We start from the raw sequence: 21,246 nt of genomic DNA, 5'->3' as shown, positions 1-21,246 counted from the left end.
CTCCTAGGGACACTACAGTGGATTGTGTGACAGGGGATGATGGGTGCTACTTAATACACAAAAAAGGGCAAGCAGGCGATTTTGAACAAATTGTAACCTTTCCCAAAAAACCTCATAGGATCCTATGGGGGTTTGGGGAAAAAGATTTAGAAACTGTCCGCTTGCCCATTTCCTTTATGGCTTGAGTGGTAGGTAGCACTCATCATGCCCTATAACACAACCCACTTTGTTGTTCCTAAGAGCTACCCACGGGGAGCAATGGGGTGTTTTGAGTTGTCTCATTGTTCCCTATAGCCGGAACAAGCTACACTCAGAGTGCCTTGCACACAAGTTTTGCATTGCAATTTGTAATGCATTTTCCAAGCCTGCCTTGAAAAAAACTGTAGAAGCACACAGTGAAAGGGAATCTGTCCCTCCCAACACAGAAAACTAATTTCAAACACAGTCTAAAAATGGGCCAAAAAAGAATCATTGACCCAGAATCCACTGTCAGCCACAGTGCTTGTGCTGCAGTAACATTATTGGCACAAGTTTCTCTCTCACACAATTATGACTGCTTACATTCTTAGCATTGCAATAGCTGCCATAGCAGCACCCTTAGCAGCAAGCGTAGCCATAAGCTCTAGAGCAACTTCAGCCACATTTTGACTGAGTACAACACCGTGCAATGCAGATTGTAGAGCAGACCAAAACAGTGACTGAATCACAAGTTAATCTCAAGGCCAGACATGAAGCTCATCACTGCAATCGCCAAGAAATATCTTTCACAGTCTCTCACACATCTACTTCCCACTGTCCATTTCTCTCCATATCAATCCCTCATAAACAGAACACACCACAACTCAAGGAAGGAAGACACCCAAGTTCTTCTTTGGTCAGTATGAGATCCAGCAAAACCAGATAGCTATAGCAGTAATAGCAGAGCATATTATACTTTGTGCTGAAACCTTTTATTCTTCCATTCTCTCTTGATGTATCCTCTTCAAGAGAGGCACACTATAAGGGCTCTCTCTGCTTCCCATTCCCTTTGAATACATTTTGAAACATCCTGCTTTTGTCCCCCCACCCCCAGCCAATGTAGGCACAGTTGCCCATAACACTTGATTTGTATGACAACAAGCCAAGCAAGAAGATGTCAAGCCAATCAGAATCCAGTGCCAGAAAACCAATCAGCAAGGGGAAAACAGGCCTCCACAACACTGTTCCCTCTAACAGGGATTCCCAGATGTTGTTGATAACTCCCAGCATATCCATCTGCTGTGGCCTTTGGCTGGGGATTCTGGGAGTTGTAGTCAACAGCATCTGGGAATCTCTGTTAAAGGGAACATTGCTCCACAGTAGAACTTGAAACATCAAACATTTCAGTCAAAACTAGGAATGTGCAAACTGGCTCGACGTCGAGCCAGTTTGATGTCGAACCAGTTTGGTTCGACAGTTCAGGGTTAAACTGAACCACCCCCTGTTCAGTCCAGCTTTTCTTATGCCCCTGTTTGGACCGTTTTTGGCCTTCTTTGCTCAGTGCGGTGGCCATTTTGGAGGCTGTTTGCTTGTGCGATTGGCTTCTGCGTGGCCCATCATACAGGCGTGCGGCCCCCAAAATGGCCCCCGTGCTGAGCAGAGAAGGCTGAGAACTGGCTAAATAGCAGGCCGAACGGGGGTCATAAGGAAAGCCAGCAGGGGGAGGAAGAACCTTCGTGCACCCCCCACCCCGCCGCCTCCAGCAACTCCCCAGAAGGGAGTAAGGTTTAAAAAAATGGTTTTCTTTACACCGAAAAACGTTCGTGAACCGCCCCCCCACAAAGTGAACAGGTGGGGGGGTTTGACAGGGTGTCGGACCAAACTGGCCCAGTCAGGTTTGAGTCCGGTTCAGACTCGAACTGAACTGGGCCAGCTGTTTCTGTGCACATCCCTAATCGAAACTGGATTGCTTTGTAATGAGCTTGAAACAGGCAATTTTATTTAAAGGGTGCTTTGTTTCGAGTTAGAAACACTCGGAATGGCCAATTTTGCACATTCCTACTAGATAGGCCTTGGGCTCAATCTAGTAGGGCTTTTCTTATATTCTTATGATTAATCATATTAAATTTTGTAAAATGTATTGTTCGTAAGATTCAAAATATGTAACAGACAACAGTTTAATTCAGGGATTTCATACGGGAAGATGTACTACTTCTAATGCCACCTTAAGTGGCACAGTGGGGAAATGCTTGACTAACACACAGAAGGTTGCCGTTTCGAATCCTCATTGGTACTATATTGGGAAGCAGCGATATAAGAAGATGCTGAAAGGCATCATCTCATACTGTGTAGGAGGAGGCAATGGTAAACCCCTCCTGTATTCTATCAAAGAAAACCACAGGGCTTTGTGGGTTTCAGGAGTCAAAATCGACTTGACCGTACGCTTTACCATTACCTTTACTACTTCTATTAATCCTTGGTATCATAAATGACCTTAAAATGGTGGTACATATGCTGGTAACCTCTAGGCTTGACTACTGTAATGCACTCTACGTCGGGCTGCTTTTGTACGTAGTTCTGAAACTACAATTGGTACAGAATGCAGCAGCCAGATTGTTCTTTGGGTTTACCTGAAGGGAACATATGACACCGATTCTAAAAGAACTGCACTGGTTGCCAATATGTTTCTGGGTGAAATACAAAGTGCTGGTTATTACCTTAAAAAGCCCTTAAAGGCTTAGGTCCAGGGTACTTAAGAGAGCACCTTCTCAGTCGTGAACCCTGTCGCCTATTAAGATCATCTGTAGAGGTCAGTTTACAGGACCGGGCCTTCTCTGTGGCAGCCCCAGGGTGAATGCACTTCCTGCTCAAATAAGAGCATCTCCTTCTCTGCTTTTAGGAGGACCCTGAAAACGCATCTATTTTCCCAGGATCTATTGTGATTTTTATCTGTTTTATGCATTTTAAATTTTTTATATTTTATATTATGTTTTAATCTGTACACTGCCTAGAGATTGATATATTATGCTATTAATATATTATATATATTAATATATAATTTCTATATTAGGATATAGAAATTAATTAAATAAATAAATAATCCTGTCAGTATTGAATATTGGGTTATAATTGGAAATAAGGGGATGTGCCCTGTTTTTTTTTGTGGGTTGGCTCTACTTTATGTTTCTCTCTGTTTTCCACCTTAACTTGGAAAATTTCTAAGATGATATGTGTTGATTAAACCACAGTTCAGAATAAAATCCTGAAGTATGCCCTCCCCCCCCACCCCTGCACTTGCACTTTGCTTAGTCTTTGCGGTCCAAATCAAGATGGGGAGGATGGAGTATCTGGCACCTACAAAGATCTCCATTATTGTCTAGGACAGGGCTGCAGAACTTCATTCCTCCAGCTTTGGTTGGGCTGCAGCTCCTATAATCTCCAGCCACAGTGGATAATAGTCACAGATGATGTGTTTTGTAGGCTAACATCTGCTTAACGTCTCTTTCCTATGTTCTACAGCAGGACTGCACAATTTCAGCCCTTCTCTAGAACATAGGAGAGATGTTAAGGAGCTGGGAGTGGTTGTATTAGGATTTTGTGAACAGGCAGTAAATAGATTAAATTTCATTGAGATTAACTCAGTTTGTTTTCTATATAAGGTGGAAAGTATCCCATCTTATTGAAGTCAATGGGACCTTTTTATAGCAGAAGTCAAGTGCAGTTTTCCTGCCAGCATTCTGACAGTGGGGGATGAGCAGTAGGGGACTGAAGTAATTTTGAGAGTTGAGGGAATTGTAGTCTGATAGTTGATTGATAAAGAGAGGATTGGGATCGGGGTGGAAAAGTAATTACAGTCCTAGGCAATCTTGCTCTGAAATAAGACCTTATTAGCTGACTCCGCACAGAGCATCTGTGTGGTCGTGCACTGAGACTTTGGCATCCCCCACAACCCTCTCGCTTGCTTGGAACCCCCCCCCCACAGCCCTCTCGCTTGCTTGGAACCCCCCCCCACCACCCTCTCGCTTGCTTGGAACCCCCCACCACCCCCCTCTCGCTCGCTTGGAACCCCCCCACCCTCTCGCTCGCTTGGAACCACCCCCCCACCACCCTCTCGCTCGCTTGGAACCACCCCCCCACCACCCTCTCGCTCGCTTGGAACCACCCCCCCACCACCCTCTCGCTCGCTTGGAACCACCCCCCCCACCCTCTCGCTCGCTTGGAACCACCCCACCACCACCCTCTCGCTCGCTTGGAACCACCCCCCCACCACCCTCTCGCTCGCTTGGAACCACCCCCCCACCACCCTCTCGCTCGCTTGGAACCCCCACCACCACCACCACCCTCTCGCTCGCTTGGAACCCCCACCACCACCACCCCCCTCTCGCTCGCTTGGAACCCCCCCACCACCACCACCCTCTCGTTCGCTTGGAACCCCACCACCACCACCATCCTCTCGCTCGCTTGGAACCCCACCACCACCATCCTCTCGCTCGCTTGGAACCCCACCACCACCACCCTCGTGCTCGCTTGGAACCCCACCACCACCACCACCCTCTCGCTCGCTTGGAACCCCACCACCACCACCACCCTCTCGCTCGCTTGGAACCCCCACACCACCCCCACCCTCTCGCTCGCTTGGAACCCCCACCACCACCCCCACCCTCTCGCTCGCTTGGAACCCCCACCACCACCCTCTCTCTCACTTGGAAACCACCACCACCACCCTCTTGCTCGTTTGGAACCCCCACCACCACCCTCTTGCTCTCTTGGAACCCCACCACCACCACCCTCTCGCTCACTTGGCACCTCCCCCCACAACCCTCTCGCTCAGCAGGTGTGGCGGGCAGGCAAAAGCAATGGCCTCGCTGTTGCCCTCATTTCCTCAAGCTGGTTTCTGCATTCTGAGGCAGCCAACCTCCAGCCGCCCCCTTCTGCCTAATTCACTGGCACGTGCTGATGTCCCCAGGCTCCGAACTCTCTGCGTTTTGAGGTAGCGAACCGCCACCTTCCCCCTTCTGCCGACTTCCCTAGCGCTTTATGTTGCAGCTCTCCACAAACTGTGTCCCCAGTCCCCAAACTCTGTCCCCAGTCCCCAAACTCCCTGCTTCATGACCTCAGCCGGCAAACTCCCTGGCTTTGCAAAGCAGCCGCCTGCGCTCCTCTCCAGCTGCTGCCGTCTCGCTTTCTGTACTCTCACAGGCTGTCAACCAATCACCGTCGTCCCCCCCCCCCGTCAGCCAGTCACCGCCTTTCCTCCCCGTCAGCCAATCGCCTCCTTTCTGCCACGTCCCCACGCATGGCCCGTCTTAGAGAAAGAAGTATATAGATGAACAGAGAGGGATATATCCTGTAACCTGTCACTTGTACACCTCTGTACTGCAAACTACATTTGTGTGCATACATGTCTTTGCATTGTGTGTATGTTCTTCTGTACTTGTGTGTATACGTGTGTCTGGGTGTTGTGTAAAGTGTTCATATGTTTCTGTATGTGTATGTTTGGATTAACAAGTACACAAATACATGTTCATACTTGTGGATGTGTTCATGTTTGTTTGCATTTCTTTGCGCGTATATGTGCGCGTGTTTGTGTGGTTTTGTCATGTTATATACATTTTTCTGTGTGTTGGCTCTGTGCATGTGTTTATGGAGAGGAGAGCTGGTCTTGTGGTAGCAAGCATGACTTGTCCCCATAGCTAAGCAGGGTCTGCCCTGCTTGCATATAAATGGGAGACTTAATGTGATATTCCCCTCAGGGGATGAAGCCGCTCTGGGAAGAGCAGAAGGTTTCAAGTTCCCTCCTTGGCTCCTCCAAGATAGGACAAGATTTTTTTTAATTATTTTTTTTAATAGGACAAGATTTTTTTATTGAACCAACAAACTACCAAAGCATACAGTACGTTGCCAAAGCACAATTATATACAAAGTGGTTGTTTGTACATGATATATCTACAAAGATTTACACACAAGGATTTGGAAACCCACAAGGTTATGAAGTATATGCAGGTAGTACTGTAACTCGGGGGTGGGGGATTTCAAGGCACATCAGGTAATCGGGGGGTTACGTCCGACGTCCATTTCTACAATTTGTCCCACTGCTGTTTAGAAGAGATACTCCTTTCTTTTTGCACATAACCATACAAACTTTTCCAGAAGAGATTTACTGTCTCATCTGCGTGAACCTCTTGGTCGCGTCTTCCCTCCCTATTCCTATGCAGGAGCATTGCATAAATGACATACAGGTTTACTAACCTGATTACGAGAAGGGGAACATTCCAATTCCCTAGTATGAGGGCATCCGTTCCATCCCGTTTCCTTGAAGATTTCTTTCTGGGACCTTGAAAGGAGGTTCTATTGCTCAAACCCGAGGTTAGTTCTTCCCAAGTCTGTTTTTCCAAATCAGGCCACTCTAACAGCTTGCTTACTCCCTGCCACACTCTTTTGGCTACCACACACTCTTTTAAGAAATGTGAGTGGGTTTCCCTGAATGTTTTACCTAGCTCACTAGCTTTCTGTTTGCAGGTGATTTTAGGGCACTCTTGCTGGTCCTCTGAGAGCCATGGCTTAGCCGCATTAAGTGGTAGTACTTGGTGGTATAAGTGCCACCTTGTTTCCCATAAATGGAAAGGGACTTTTTTCTCCTTAAAGAGAGTGATAGAGTGATTGGGTTGCAACAAGTACTGTGGAGTGCGGTGTTTGTAGCGTTAACGTTCTAAATCAGGTTTTAAGAAACCCACTTCTAGAATCTCTCCATAAATTGTTTTCCTTAGCTGCTTAATTGAGGAGGATCCTTTAAGTAGATCCAGTTCAACCTTCCATTTTTTGTGAATAACAAATCTCTCAAGTAGTCTGGGTGTTCTCTTTTTAATACTTGTGTAATATTACCATTGAAAGATCCTTTCCCCCACCATGCTATGCCCCATGCTGACTTGCACCAACGCAGAGCGAAAAGCGAGACCCAGGTTTTTTGCAGGAGGTTGGACATATTATGGACATTCACAAAAATCCAGTTTCCAAAATTGTAGGACATGAATTCAGTTACAAAATAGGGTTGCAGGGCAGGTAGGGCTAGGCCTCCCCGCTCAACCTCCTTAAATGCTATCGCACGGGCCAAAGAGAAGGACGCTGTGTGCCATAATAGATGGAAGATCTGGCTTTCAACTCTCTAGAGGAGATTGAGCGGGGCAGGATAGACTACCGCCAGGTTATGCACTGGGGATATCAGGTAAGTCCGGATGTAAACTACTTTCTGGTACATGGCAAGGCTCCATTTTTCCCACATGGTGATTTTAAGCATTACTTTTTCTTCCCAATCTGTCCAATTTCCCCCCCAGACTTTTTCCTTATTCCCATATTCAATCCCCAAAATGTTTACTGTATCTACCCACTTCCTTTTGGACTCTGGGGCCCCTTCGCTTTTACATTCAGAGATGGGTAGGCACAAGAGTTGCTGGCGTCCGGGGTCCATTTTAACAAATACACTTTTGTCAGCATTTAATTCTGAGCCCGAGATCTTGCCATATTCCCAGAAGAGGTGTAGTATTACAGAGATTTCATTTTCATTCGATAACAGTAATGTAACATCATTGGCATGAACTACAAATTTTACCCTAAACTCAGAATGCGGTTCTCAGTGGACAGGTGGTTCGGCTATCTCATCCCTCTCCCTCCTCCTCCCTCCCGGGAAGATCTCGCAGGGCGGAGGGATAGAGAACGAGATTCCTTGCAGATGGGGTTCTCTCTGAATCCTGATCAGGATCGGATCCAGGGCAAAAACATAAAGTAATGGGCTCAGTGGGCATCCTTGGTGGACACCCGAATGCAAAATGATCGGGTCGCCCCGCCATCCATTAATCTGTGGTGTCACCTTTGCATTCGTATAGAGCAGCTGTGTCCAAGTAACGAATAGGGGTGTTTCATGGACATTCTTGTGTTTGTGATTCATGTGTGCTATATTTGTGTGTGTTTTTGTGTTCACATACACAATTGCTCCCCCAGATTGTTCTAAGTTTCCATCTGGCTTTCACCAATTGCCCATTCCATGCCTCATGCCCTTTTCCTGAAAGTTCACATTCCATCCCTAAAGGAACAGGCATTGCTCTGCCTACCAATCTGTACTGCTTCTCCTTTTCTTTTCATCTTGCTCACTGGGAAATATAATTTCCTTTATATATAACTGGAGCAGAAAGGAGCTCTTAGCTGCTCTTGAAAAAGAATCTGAGTGACCAATTATTGAAACACTCACTTGAACTGGTTACTACTTTTTTTTTTGTTTATGGGTTTAGTTAAGGTTCAAATCAACCTTGAGATTTTAGGTTTAGTTTTTGGCTCACTGAAAAACCTCTCTGAACTGGTTTTTGGGTTCAGTTTGACTCCTTGCTTAGAATGACTAGAGAACACTGTGTCCTCGGAAGCTAAAGAATTCCTTCTACTCATTTAAGTTTAAAGTAGATTGTTAAGGTTCTATAGTTTCATAGCTCTAATTTTAAATCACTGGGATTCTGGGATCTCAGGTTGTTGAGATCCAGGGACTTAGGCCCTTGGGCCCTGAGACTTAAGATCTAGGGAGTTTTATGTCCCCGTTTAATATTCTATCTATGACTTATCCATGCACTCTATGCCATTTTATGTCTCTAACATCTTTGCCATTTTATGCCTTTATGTTATGCCAAATCATGTCTTTATATTTCTGCCATTTTATGGCTTTTATACCTACTTTGTGCTGGTCTAAGACCGTATTTAAAGACTGATTGATTGGGAGACTACATGTGAGCACTGTAAGGTATTCTCTTAAGGGGAAGGTCCATGACTCAGTGAAAGAGCACTTGCATGCAGAAGGTCCCAGGTTTATTCCTTGTCATTTCCTGATAGGGCTGGAAGAGACTCCTGCCTGAAACCTTGGAGAGCTGCTGACAGTCAGTGTAGACAGTACTGAGCTAGATGGATCAGTGGTCTCACTGTTATATCGGCTCTTAATGTTCAGCCTGAAAATAATGGAAGAACATTTCTGTTCTCTCAACTTGAGCCACAATATTCTGCTGCCTTCAGGTATGTTTTATCCTTGGAGGAAGATCTGTTATGAAATCATAATGTTTGAGGATCTTTCTAGGTTCCTCACACTTCTCATGCTGTGAGTTCAAAGTGGGCAGAGTTCAAAGTGGGCAGTATATGTTTGTGAGATGGGTATCTCTCTGTCCTATGAAAGGTCCAGGACCTTACATTTATATAGACCATTACATATAGCATAAGTCAGAGGGCAGCATCCAATTTTGTGTTCTGTCAGTGGAAACTAGTCTGAATGCTGCCCAGGGTCAGTGCTGTAAATATAGATGAGTTTTACCTTTTGTTCTAGTAAAGCTGTTTATACATATACATTAATGTGAATGGAACTTCTTGTCTTACTAAATAAAAATCTTCCCAGTATAAGTTAGGTTGAGTTCGTAAAGAAGTAATTAAGCATCTTAGTCCCTAGAGATAGATAGGACTGTATTATTCAGTTGCTAATTATGCTATGGAAGGATCACACACTGTACAAGTGACTATAACAGTTTATTAGAGTCTGGTGGTTCAAAAATGCTTGGAGTAAAAAATTGTTTGAGGAAGAAAGAAACTAAGGAAAATCAGTCCCTCACCTATCAAAATTGCTACAAGTGTCCGTGATGTTACTCAAAGGTACTAAAAAAGACTACTGCCTGTTTCATCCTCCTTGACAGAATTGCCCAGCCATCTAGTCCAAACCTTTGCTCAGTACAGGAAATATCTTTGGCTCATTGATGCCCTTTTTATTTGTGCAAGATGCTGGCAACCAGTGTTCCCTCTAACAGGGATTCCCAGATGTTGTTGACTACAACTCCCAGCATCCCCAGCTGTAATGGCCTTTGGCTGGGGATTATGGGAGTTATAGTCAACAACATCTGGGAATCTCTGTTAGAGGGAACACTGCTGCCATCCTATTGATTGCTCTTGGTCTTTGGTAGCTATGTGGGGATTCTTTCTTGGCCTGCAGAAGAAATGTGAGGTGGTAGCAGTGCAAGTAAAGCAGTGGAATATATGAGGATGTACTTGGGACTGCAGTTTGCTGCTTGAGATAGGGAACCCTGCTACATTGTTGGGTTGACTCATTGCCTTGTCCCAGAAGTCCTCGATGGGAGCTCCTGCCTGTCAGTTGCCAGCAAGGCAAGACTGCCTTCCATCATGGGCTGAGTGAATTCTACTACCTTTCCTCAAAAGGCCTCAGTAGGAACTGCTGCCTAGAAGGTGGTTCCAAGAGACACCAGGGAAAACCCAATACAAGGCAAGATGAATGATCCTCAACTGCCCAGCTTTCTTCTCTATTGGTAGCATGGTTCATTAGCAGTTAGAAGCAGCAGTTAGAGCCATAACTACAGGAGATGTAGCATCTGAGAATTGGACATGTTAATACCTTTTATGTTTTTATTATGTCTGTTATGGTTGTAAACTGCCTTGAGGTCTTTGGACAAAAGGCAGTTTATAAATGTAAACTATTTCATTTCATTTCATTTCATTTCTGTACCGCCCAGAACGCAAGTTCTCTGGGCAGTTTACAAACAATAAAAACAGCCAATAAAAGAATAAAAATTAAAAAGTTAAAACTATTAAAACACGATTAAAACAATATCTAATTAAAAATCTGGGTGAACAAATGCATCTTGACTGCCCTTTTAAAAGTTGTAAGAGATGGGGAGGCTCTTATTTCAGCAGGAAGTGTGTTCCAAAGCCTCGGGGAAGCAATGGAGAAGGCTCGTCCCCGAGTAGCCACCAGACGAGCTGGTGGCAACCACAGATAAACCTCTCCAGATGATATCAATGGGTGGTGTGGTTCATAGAGAAGAAGATGTTCTTTTAAATACCCAGGGCCCAAGCTGTTTAGGGCTTTATAGGTTATAACCAAAACCTTGTACTCTGCCTGGAAACTTACCGGTAGCCAGTGTAGATGTTTTAAGATAGGAGTGATATGGTCTCTCTGAGATGACCCAGAGACCAGTCTGGCTGCCGCATTCTGGACTAACTGAAGTTTCCTGACTACGTACAAAGGCAGCCCCACATAGAGCGCATGACAGTCAAGTCTAGAGATGACCAGCAGATGTACTACTGTTCTGAGGTCATTTATCTCAAGAAATAGACACAGCTGAGATATCAGCCGAAGCTGATAAAAGGCACCTCTGGCCACTGCCTCAACCTGGGACACCAGAGAGATTTTTGTGTCCAGAAGCACCCACAGACTGCGTACCTGTTCCTTCTGGGGAAGTGTGACCCTATCCAGAACTGGCAGATCAAAATCATCTCCCGAGTTCCGACCCCGCACAATAAGTACCTCCGTCTTATCTGGATTCAGTCTCAGCTTGTTACCTCTCATCCAGGCCATCACTGCCTCGAGGCAGGCATTTAGGGAGGTTATGCCTTCTCCTGATGACGTTGATATGGAGAAATAGATTTGGGTGTCGTCAGCATACTGATAACACCCCACACCAAATCTCCTGATGATCTCTCCCAGTGGTTTCATGTAGATGTTAAACAACATTGGAGACAATACGGAGCCCTGAGGGACAACATACCGAAGTTCAGTTTTTGAAGAACAACAGTTCTTGAGAGACACCATCTGGAATCTGCCTGAGAGATAGGAGTGGAACCACTGCAAAGCAGTGATCCCCCCCCCAACCCCCTCAGATGCTCCAGAAGGATACTATGGTCGATAGTATCGAAAGCTGCCGAGAGGTCCAAAAGGACCAACAGAGTCACACTTCCTCTGTCAATTCCTAATTGGAGATTATCCATCAGGCTGACCAAGGCAGTCTCCACCCCATAGCCCACCTGAAAGCCAGTCTGAGACGGGTCTAGATAATCAGTTTCATCCAAGATAAAGAAAAAATTTGCAAATAGTGCAAATCCTGCACTATTCTCTGATTCTGCTGCCTAGATTGACGAACTTCTATCAAGATTCAGAAAGCAGTTGTGTTACTTGTTACTGTGCACTGACGATCATTATTGACCATTTTGTTGTTTCATGTAGTTCTATTATATTTAGCAAAGGGATAGCAACTTTGTCTGCTTATCCCAGAATAGCCTTTCTCAGTACTGTTGCTGGTGCCTCCCTTATTAGCCTACTTTCCAGCAGGCTTATCAGATCACCCGTCATTTTGTGTGTGTGTGTCCCCCACCCCATCAACTTTGCAACGCCTGGACCAATATGAACCAATAGTTTGTGATGATGCTCTCCACCCTGATCCAAGATGGTGGATGCATAAACTTTTGAGGCACAAGTGGGCTAACTTGTGAACCGTCTAACCGATTTGAATCAAATTTGCTGCAGCTGTAGGGAAACATAGGGGTGCCCAAATGGCATGGTGTGTGATGTCATAAACTCTAATTCAAGATGGCGGCTGTGTGAACATCTGAGGCACAAGTGGGCTAATTTGTGGACTGTCTAACTGATTTAAACCAAATTAGGTACAGTTGCTCTGAGTGACACACAGGGACACCTCAACGGCATAGTTTGTGATGATGTCATCCACCCTGATCTAAGGTGATGGACACGTAAACATTTAAGGCGCAAGTGGGCTAACTTGTGAACCGCTTAACTGATTTGAACCAAATTTGCTACAGCTGTAGGGACACATAGGGATGCCCCAATGGCGTAGTTTGTGATGTCATTCTCCCTGATCCAAGATAGTAGACGTGAACTTTTGAGGCACTAACCTGAGTACTGTAATGGATTTGAACCAAATTTGGTACATTTGTAGTGAGTGACACACAGGGACACCTCACTGGTGTAGTTTGTAATGATGTCATCCACCCCAATCCAAGATGGATTGAAGATTTGAGGTGCACATGAAGATTTGAGGTACAAGAGATCTAACTTATGGATCTCAATTTGAACCAAATTTATTCCAGTTGTAGAGACAGTGAAAGGAAAGTAGGCTGATTAGTTCTTACTAGAATAACTTGTGTTTCTGTTAGATTGTAATGCTTTTTATACTAATTTTAGTATATGAAGTTCTCTGTTGAAAAGTAGTTTCTAAATAGAGGAGGACCTCATAACTCACGGGGGTTCTATTGCTCACCTACTACAGCAAGTAATGGAACTGCGACTAATGGGGCATTACGGCTGAGGGGAAATGGGGATTAGGTTCTAGGATGGAGGAAAAACAAAAGTAAAAATGATCCCTAAATTCTCAAAGACACCCCTCCAAAGGCCCAGAATTTACTGTGACGTGCTCTGTAGGTCCCCCATGTGCTCAGGAATGCCCCCCAAAGGAAGAAATGCCTCAGAAAATGGAAAAATCATGCGAAAACTGGATTTTTACCAGAAATGAGCCACAAAGAGGCTCCTTGAGACAAAATGGAGGGCAGAAGTGAGCTCTGCAGTTCCTTCCGGTCCTCTAGGAACTGCAGATATGTGGGTTTTAATCCGATCGTATCCACAGATACTGGAAACGGGAGTCTATTAGACATCCTCCAGATATTCTGAACTGCAAATAGTGGTTCCATGAATAACAAGGGTCATGTGTATTCTTAGTAATTTCCTCTCACCAGGCCACTGGAGATGTCAGCATGTATCTCCCCCCTCCCCACAACCTTGGGTCTTATTCTAATGTTTGAGAAGTCCTTGAACATATGTACCTTCCCCTTGTCATCTCTTGTTGAAAGACTCAGTGTCAGTCCATAGCTGATGGGTCTTTCAGGGGTGCAGATTCAGTATATTGTCCCTTCAAACTGGCCTTAATTATTCCTCAATTAGTTTCCATTTGTGATGCCAATATTGTTTTCAGTAACTCCTTCCTTCTCTAGAAACAGACGGCTATAACCTTTGGCAGCTCAGAGAGAACTCTATAGAAGTTTACCACCAAACTGTGACTTTCAATCAACTTTCCTGAATTCTGGTTTAGTTGATCTCTTCCTAAGTGCTCTCTAGTTCCATGTTTGGGCATTCTCACTAGTATTGGAAAGAAGTGCTGACAATATAGTCCTGGCAAGTCTGAGTGTTTTTTGTGGAGGGGGCAATAAGGCCTTTTGCTAGAATCTTATTTTCCAGGAAAGTTGTGGGGCACGACCTGAAGTCCTAAGTCACTTGCCTTTATCTACAGAAAGAACTTTATTCAGTTGTTATAACAGGTACTGGGAGGTAACTTATAAATATAGTATCCTTTTAGTAGTTACCACCACCCACACCATGCCTGGTTCCAGTGTCAGTTTATGGCAAGAATAACCTACTGCAGTTCACAACTTTGACTGTCTTGGCACATGTAGAGGGGTGTGTGTTGGGTGTCCATCTTGGAGTTTTAAAAAGTAAATAAATAGTGCTGGGCTATATAGTTCATGCTGGACCCTATAAGCAACTCTGTCCCTTGTATCCTTACATCTCCATGCCAGTGTAAAATCCTGCTTGTTCTTCTGATTGCTTTGTTCCCACCCTCTCCTCTTTCACACACATTGATTGTGTGAATGGAGAAGTACCTGGACCTGAGGAATCCTGATCTGGAGAGCTGCTCTCCTCATTCTATTTGGGTAATCAGATAATAGGGAGAATAGCTAGATAGCAGTGTGTGGATAAGCCTTGAGCCTTTCATGGCTTGACTGTAAACCTTTTCATATCTCTTGCAGATGGCTCTCTCACACACACACACACCCAGAAGCAGAATACCATAATTGGAAAACCTATCTTCTAGGGCAGCCGGATATTTGGAAGCTGGCTGAAGACTGCCATTTTATATTGTATTTAATATGTCATCAAAATAAATGAGCAATAATACTGGCTTAACCCTATTCTTGTTTTTATTTTAGTACCATAAAATAGTGTAATCTATATTGTTTTAAGGCAATGAGGTGGTTTATTTGTAGCAGGGTTTCAGAGGAAGTTACTGTGTGTGTGTGTGTGTGTGTGTTACACAGCCTTCTTCTGAATGATCCCCATCGCATGTTGAGATCATCTGGAGAGGTCCGTCTCAAGTTACCACCGGTACGTCTGATGGCAACTCGGAGCTGGGCATTCTCTGTAGCTGCTCCTAGCCTATTTATTTATGTATTGAAACTTCTTATACGCCACCTCCTCCAAAGACTCTAGGCAGTGAACAACAGATATACCAACAACAATCAATTGAAAAAACAAATTATTAAACGGCAAACACCTGGTGAAACAGTCTTAAGAAGGGCCTTAAAGGCAGCCAGGGAGGGGGCTGAATGAATCTGCGGGGGTGGGTGGGGGGAGAATGTTCCAAAGAATGCATTCCTATGGAATTCCTATGGAGAATGGGTGTTGGGTGTCCTATGGGTGTTGGAATTCCTATGGAGAATTCCTATGGAGAATGTTCCAAAGAATGCATTCCTATGGAATGCATTCCTGGCAGATATCTGTAATTTAGGCTTGTTGTTGGCCTTTAAGAGAGCCCTAAAAACTTACTTGTTTGACATAGCCTTCCAAGGTTTTTAAATTTTTTTAAGGTATTTTGGTTGGTTTTAGATGACTCTGAATTGTTTTAAGCTGTGTGTTTTTTAAATGGTGTTTTTATGTTTTTTGAATTTGTTGTACAGAGCCGTTGGATGGGCAGTCTAGAAATGCGATAAATAGATATGTGGTGTTGATGTCTTTATATTGTTCGTATTTTGTTCAGAATTTCTCTCTCTCCCTCCCTCCCTCCCTCCCTCCCTCCCCCCCACCCTCTCTCTCTCTCTCTCTCTCTCTCTCTCTCTCTCTCTCTCTCTCTCTCTTAAAAGTGGAATTCATTAATATTGGTAATGTTCCTTTTGATTACTATTTCAGGACTTTTGCTTTTCTCCATTTGTGTTATACAGTTACTAATATTGTTTTTAAACATGCCTAAGATATGTCAATAACCTTTATGACACCTTTCTGGAAACTTGGAAATTTTTACTTTTTTATATTAGTTCCTAAACAGTGTTGCCTTTTCTTTACAGAATGCTGCCTTTTTATATGGCCTTGGCTTGGTCTACTTTCATTACAATGCATTTCAGTGGTAAGTGAAATAAAATTCTGAGGACCTAACTTTTTTGGTAGAATGTGTTTTTTTCAGTAGTTCCAGAGCTTCCTAGCTTTAATATGCTTTCACTTAGGATATTAGAATTTTATTTTTTCTTACTATTTCAACATTTAATATGGCTCACTAGCCAATATAATAGTAACTTTGACATGCCCATATGTGTTCCTCTCTAGCACTGATGGCTGAACTGAAAATTAAGAATAACTAGGTTTATAAAGACAAAACAAAAACATTCACCTTCCTGATCATTGGTTACTGCTTGTGGTTTCTATGCAACTAATCACATCAGTGGGATTTGTGCCTGTGCAGTGCACTTTCAGAAATTTATAGAAGTTTAGCTTAGGAAATGGCACTCACCTCTCCCAGAGAGGGGTGGGGGGTACCCATGCTTTAAACGGGGTGGGGTGAGTGCCTCCTCACTCTTGCAAAAAACAGCTATGGAGATTGCTGTGCTACAACCTGTTGGCTGCAGCCTTCACGTTCTCTCTCTTTTTACAATTCTTCCCTTTGCTAGGTTTCTTTGGATTATGGGTTTCATTTCATTTCTTTGGACTATGGGTACCAGGTTGGTTGCTTTTGAGCACTGTCTTGCTCCCATTTTCAGACAGTGATGTCATTCACAGGTTCAAAATTAGTGTTCTGGAGTTCGAGGTGCAAAGGGGCATGGCCTCGAGCTTCAGAGAGCCCAAGCAAGCTCTTCCCCTGTCATTTCAGGCAGTGCTTGCAGTCTGACAGCATCTGTTTCCCTTTTGGAGAGAGAGTAAAAGAAATAGGCTGTCAGGCAGCAAATGCTGCCTGAAAATGACAGGGGGGAGTTCGCTCGAGGGGAGTTCACTTGCGGCTCTTCTGGAGCCTGAGCCACGCCCTGTGCGTGTGACATCACACACATGGGACGTTGCTAGAGGGGCTGCCGGGCGGGGCCGGACCCAGGCCACTGTTCGGCTGGCTCCACACCTGGCCATTTGTGTGTATGTGGGCATTATGCTTGTCTCTGATACATCAGACATCCCCTCGCTGGTGTTGCATCTCTTTTAGGCCTGACTCAGCTTTCGCAGCCGCTTGTCTTTCCCCTTACTGACTCAGCAAATCTTGGAATGAGCCCAGTCTTGTTATCTGATCCAAGCTTTTGATCTTGATGACACTCTCTCTGTACTGCTTCAAGCTTGGGATTGATTGATTGATTGCATTTCTCTAAGCGGTGTACAGATTAAAACACAATATAAAACAAAATATTTAAAATTCATAAAAACATATAAAAATCACAATAGATAAAAACACACCTTAAAATCTAAAATTTAAATTTCATTAAAAGCCTGGGAAAACAGGTATGTCTTCAAGGTCCTCCTAAAAGCAAACAGAAAATGAAATGTTGTTATTTCAACAGGGAGTGCGTTCCAAAGTTCTGGGGTAGCCATAGAGAAGGCTTGGTCCCGAGTTGCTACCAAATGAGTTGGCAGCAACCATAACCGGACCTCTCCAGATGATCTTAATAGGCGACAGGGTTCACGACGGAGAAGGCGCTCTCTTAAGTACCCTGGACCTAAGCCATTATGTGGCCTTATGGGTAATAACCAGCACTTTGTACTTCATTTGGAAACATAGCAGCAGCCAGTGCAGTTCTTCTATAATCAGTGTTATATAGTCCCTTCAGGTAAACCCAGAGACCAATCTGGCTGCCGCATTCTGTACCAATTGTAGAAATCTCTAGGTGGTGTACAGATTAAAACATAATATAAAACAAAACATTTAACCTTACATTTAAATATTGCCTCCTATAGATTGTTACGCCCACCTAGGATCTCTTCTACCTCAGTTTACTTGGTTACAGATAGAATGAGCACCTGTGTTCTGACATTACTAGGATTTGCATTGTGTAACTGTTCCCTTCTGTCTTGGATGGCCAAACTGAGGACATTGCATCATTCTCAGAGATACGAGTCCATTCAGACAGTGCCTGCCATGACCATGCTCCGATTGCTTTATATGCATGTTTTTCATCATTCAGTTGTCATAGGGCCTGTTGTGTGCAACTAACTTCTTTCTGAGACTTCAATTGAAACCTGAGCCATTGGTATATTCACCCCTATTAGAGTAAGTGCAATTATTGCCCGTTGTTGCTGTATCATGCGTCTAGCCTTGCTCTCTCTTCACCACATCTCTTTGTTGCCTCATCAGTGTTATGGAACCCAGCTTTGTGAAGCATCCCCCTAAGATTCCCATCATAAGGAGTCTGAATAGGAGGGTTACTTGGCCTCTTCAGACAAGCCAGCATCAGAGGCTATTTAAGAACAGACACCAGGGGTGCAGCAATACTTCATCCCCCTGTTTTGTGCTTACTATGACACCTGACATTTTTACATATCACTGGTTGCCAGTCACAAATATTGAATAATCATCTTCTCCTATATAGATAAATCTTGAAGCATCAAGATGTACTCTGTCCATCTGGATCTCTCCCTTGGTATATGAAATTCCAGCCAATCATTTGCAGTTCATAGGTACTGTCATAAGACACTTTCCCCAAAACAATGAGACCACCACAATTCAAACCTTTTACACCCTGCTAATATTCTTTGAACAACTTCTTGGTCATAAGTTACCTATTACATTCGTCTTCTGCATGCTTTTGTGTGAAGCCTCTCCTACTCTTATTCCTTTTAGTCTTTCATGTATCCTGAGATTCACCAACAAAGCCACTTTGTGTCCCTGGGAGTCTTCTGCTTTTCCTAGGTCAGTAGTCTGAGTCCAGTCCCATCTTAGGTTCTCCCCTTCTGTCCTCCATGATTGATTACCATACATGATAGATACTTTATTTATGGCTAATGTCCAAAACATTACCATACATGAAAACGGTATGTCTGACATCCTCAGTAGGATGTAGCTTGGTAGCTCATGATTGGTTTGTGCCGTCTAGAGGTGCATGAGCCTGTCCTTTACTTGTTAGGATCAGCTCAGAGGTGGACTGGATTGCAACTATTAACAGCGCAAGGCCCCAAGTCTTCTAAAGCTGAGGCAGAGCCACCCCTTAATCCCTAGGACACACATTCATGAGTAGACAGAAATGCTCCTTTACCTCTTTACTCTTTCTCAAAATCCTACACAGGATACAGCAGGACAATATATAGTACATTCTGATTGTGCCGCGTTGGCTGCTCCTGACATGATTCTCACTTCATTTTCCCCTGGCAGATCACTCCCCTATAGATTGGACCGGTTGTTTTAAATTATCAGTGCTCCATTCACATGGTTTTTGTGCATGCACAGAATACATCTCAAAACCTTTCTGAGCTTTGTTCAGTGATTTATTTATTTTTTTATTATTTTTATTTTTTTGCGGGAAGCCCCACCTCATCAGGGTTGCTCATTGTGTATCCCATCCAGTCTCCTCAGTCATTCTTCAGCCATCGCAGAAAGCACATAGGAGCCTTCCTTGGTGTCTTTTGCCACTTGGTATAGCTTTACTCTTAATAAATAATTAAATAAAAGAAGGAAAGAGAGAAAGGACCCATTGTCCAATCTGGTATAGTTTGTTTAAAACACGAGGTTCATTCCCTGCATATGACCACTTGGAAATATCATCAGCATGATCTGGATCATGATCCGTTGCATTCATAAGGAATGGTTTCTGAGCTCAAGGTTTTGGAGCGCCTCACAATCAGTTTTGGATTTCACTATCCGAAAGAGTTTGGTATCATCTGCAAATCTGGCCACCTTGCTGCTTACCCCTGCCTCTAGATCATTTATGATCGAAACAAACTCGAAACAAACTCTAAAAAATTGAGCACTGCGTCTACGAGCAGCTTTATATGATGAGGCAGTTCAACCACTGACACAGAGACTGTGTACCCATTGATGTCAAGGTCAGTATCGAGCATGGGATTGTGCATGGAAACGACTCCTTTGGTGGACCCTGCAATACTGCAGTCTAAAGCCACCAAGGAGCAACCTATAAGGAAACCTATAAAGCAATGGAATTTATCTTTGGTGCTGAAGACCCTAACAGAACAGTTGTTTGAGCCATTGGCTGAGGTCACATTATACATTAAGACTTTGAAAACAGTATTCTTAGTGGTGGTTACTACAGCACATAGGAACTGGCAGCTCTACGAGCAGATCACCCTTATCCTCAGTTTTCCCCACATAAAGTGCTAATGCGGTTGGATCCACACTTCAGACCAAAAATTTTAATGGAATTCCACATAAATGAAGATATAGTTCTACTAATCTTTTTCCAGAATCCAGAAACAGCGCTGGAAAGAGCCATGCACTCCTTGGATGTGCGGCGCACACTGCTGTATTACCTGGATGCAACAAGAGACATACGTAGGACAAATAAATTATTTGTGATACACAAGGGTAGGTCAGAGGGGGAGCCAATGTCAAGGCAGAGACTATCCCAGTGGATTGTCCAGGTAATTAAGCTGGCATACAAGACTCAGGGGAAGGAGCCTCCTAAGGCCATTAAGGTGCACTCCACAAGAGTTTATGCGTCTTCAGCTGCGAATCTAGCAGGAATATCAATGACAGAAATCTGCAAGGCAGCGACATGGTCTTCACACCAGCCATTCATAAAACATTATGCCATTGATTTGCGACTGATGAGAGAGGCCAATTTTGGAAGGAGTGTTCCGAAACAGGTTCTGCCTTGATGACACTTTACCTGGGCCCACCACCAATACCAGAGCTGGCTTATCACCCATTCCTTATGAATGCAACGGATCACGATCCAGATAAACAGGTTGCTACCTGTAACGTGATCTGGAGGTGATCCGTTATAGTCATAAATCTCACCCGGACCTCCCTGCAAAATTACAAAAAAAGAAAAAAGGAAAGGAAAAAAAGAATAGAATATGAAGATCGTAAACATCTGGCGGTCTGCAAGAAACTGAACAAGGCATGCCCCAACTGCCAAAAATAACGAAAGCATGAAGCATGTGCAGGGCAGTTGGAGGCGTCACGAGGAGCTAGTCAGTCTGTCTGCGAGGTCCCTGCACAGGCGCAGAACCCATTCCTTATGAATACAACGGATCATCTCCAGATCATATGTTACAGGTGAGCAACCTGTTTTTATCAATTAGTATTGTTGGAGGTAAAGTGATCTTCCTGTTCTGAGCGTCCACAATTTCCACTGGGTCTGTTATGCTAATGTATGGAGAAGATTTTGTTTTTGGCTTTGGTTGGAATGGATTTTTTTCTCTTGCCTTTTGTTTAGGACTGTGTTTTGTCCCTCCACAGTGGAGCCTCTACATCACTTCTCTTGGGTTTTATATAATGG

At 44.0% G+C, this 21,246-nt stretch overlaps 1 protein-coding gene across 8 annotated transcripts in view; it reads left to right on the top strand.

The window, feature by feature from the left end:
• The window catches only part of KDM6A (lysine demethylase 6A), a 255,888-nt gene that overhangs the window by 91,717 nt on the left and 142,925 nt on the right, over positions 1-21,246 (top strand). For all 8 annotated transcript variants that reach the window (XM_053304859.1, XM_053304862.1, XM_053304861.1 and 5 more), the window contains one exon: positions 15,889-15,947. In XM_053304859.1, coding sequence (XP_053160834.1) covers positions 15,889-15,947 — 59 coding nt within the window. The remainder of the gene's footprint in view (positions 1-15,888; positions 15,948-21,246) is intronic.

The sequence above is a fragment of the Hemicordylus capensis genome, chromosome 3 (genome assembly GCF_027244095.1).
Source record: "Hemicordylus capensis ecotype Gifberg chromosome 3, rHemCap1.1.pri, whole genome shotgun sequence".
Lineage (NCBI taxonomy): Eukaryota > Metazoa > Chordata > Lepidosauria > Squamata > Cordylidae > Hemicordylus > Hemicordylus capensis.
The sequence above is the reverse complement of the archived record's forward strand: the minus strand, read 5'-3'. Positions and strand labels throughout refer to the sequence as shown.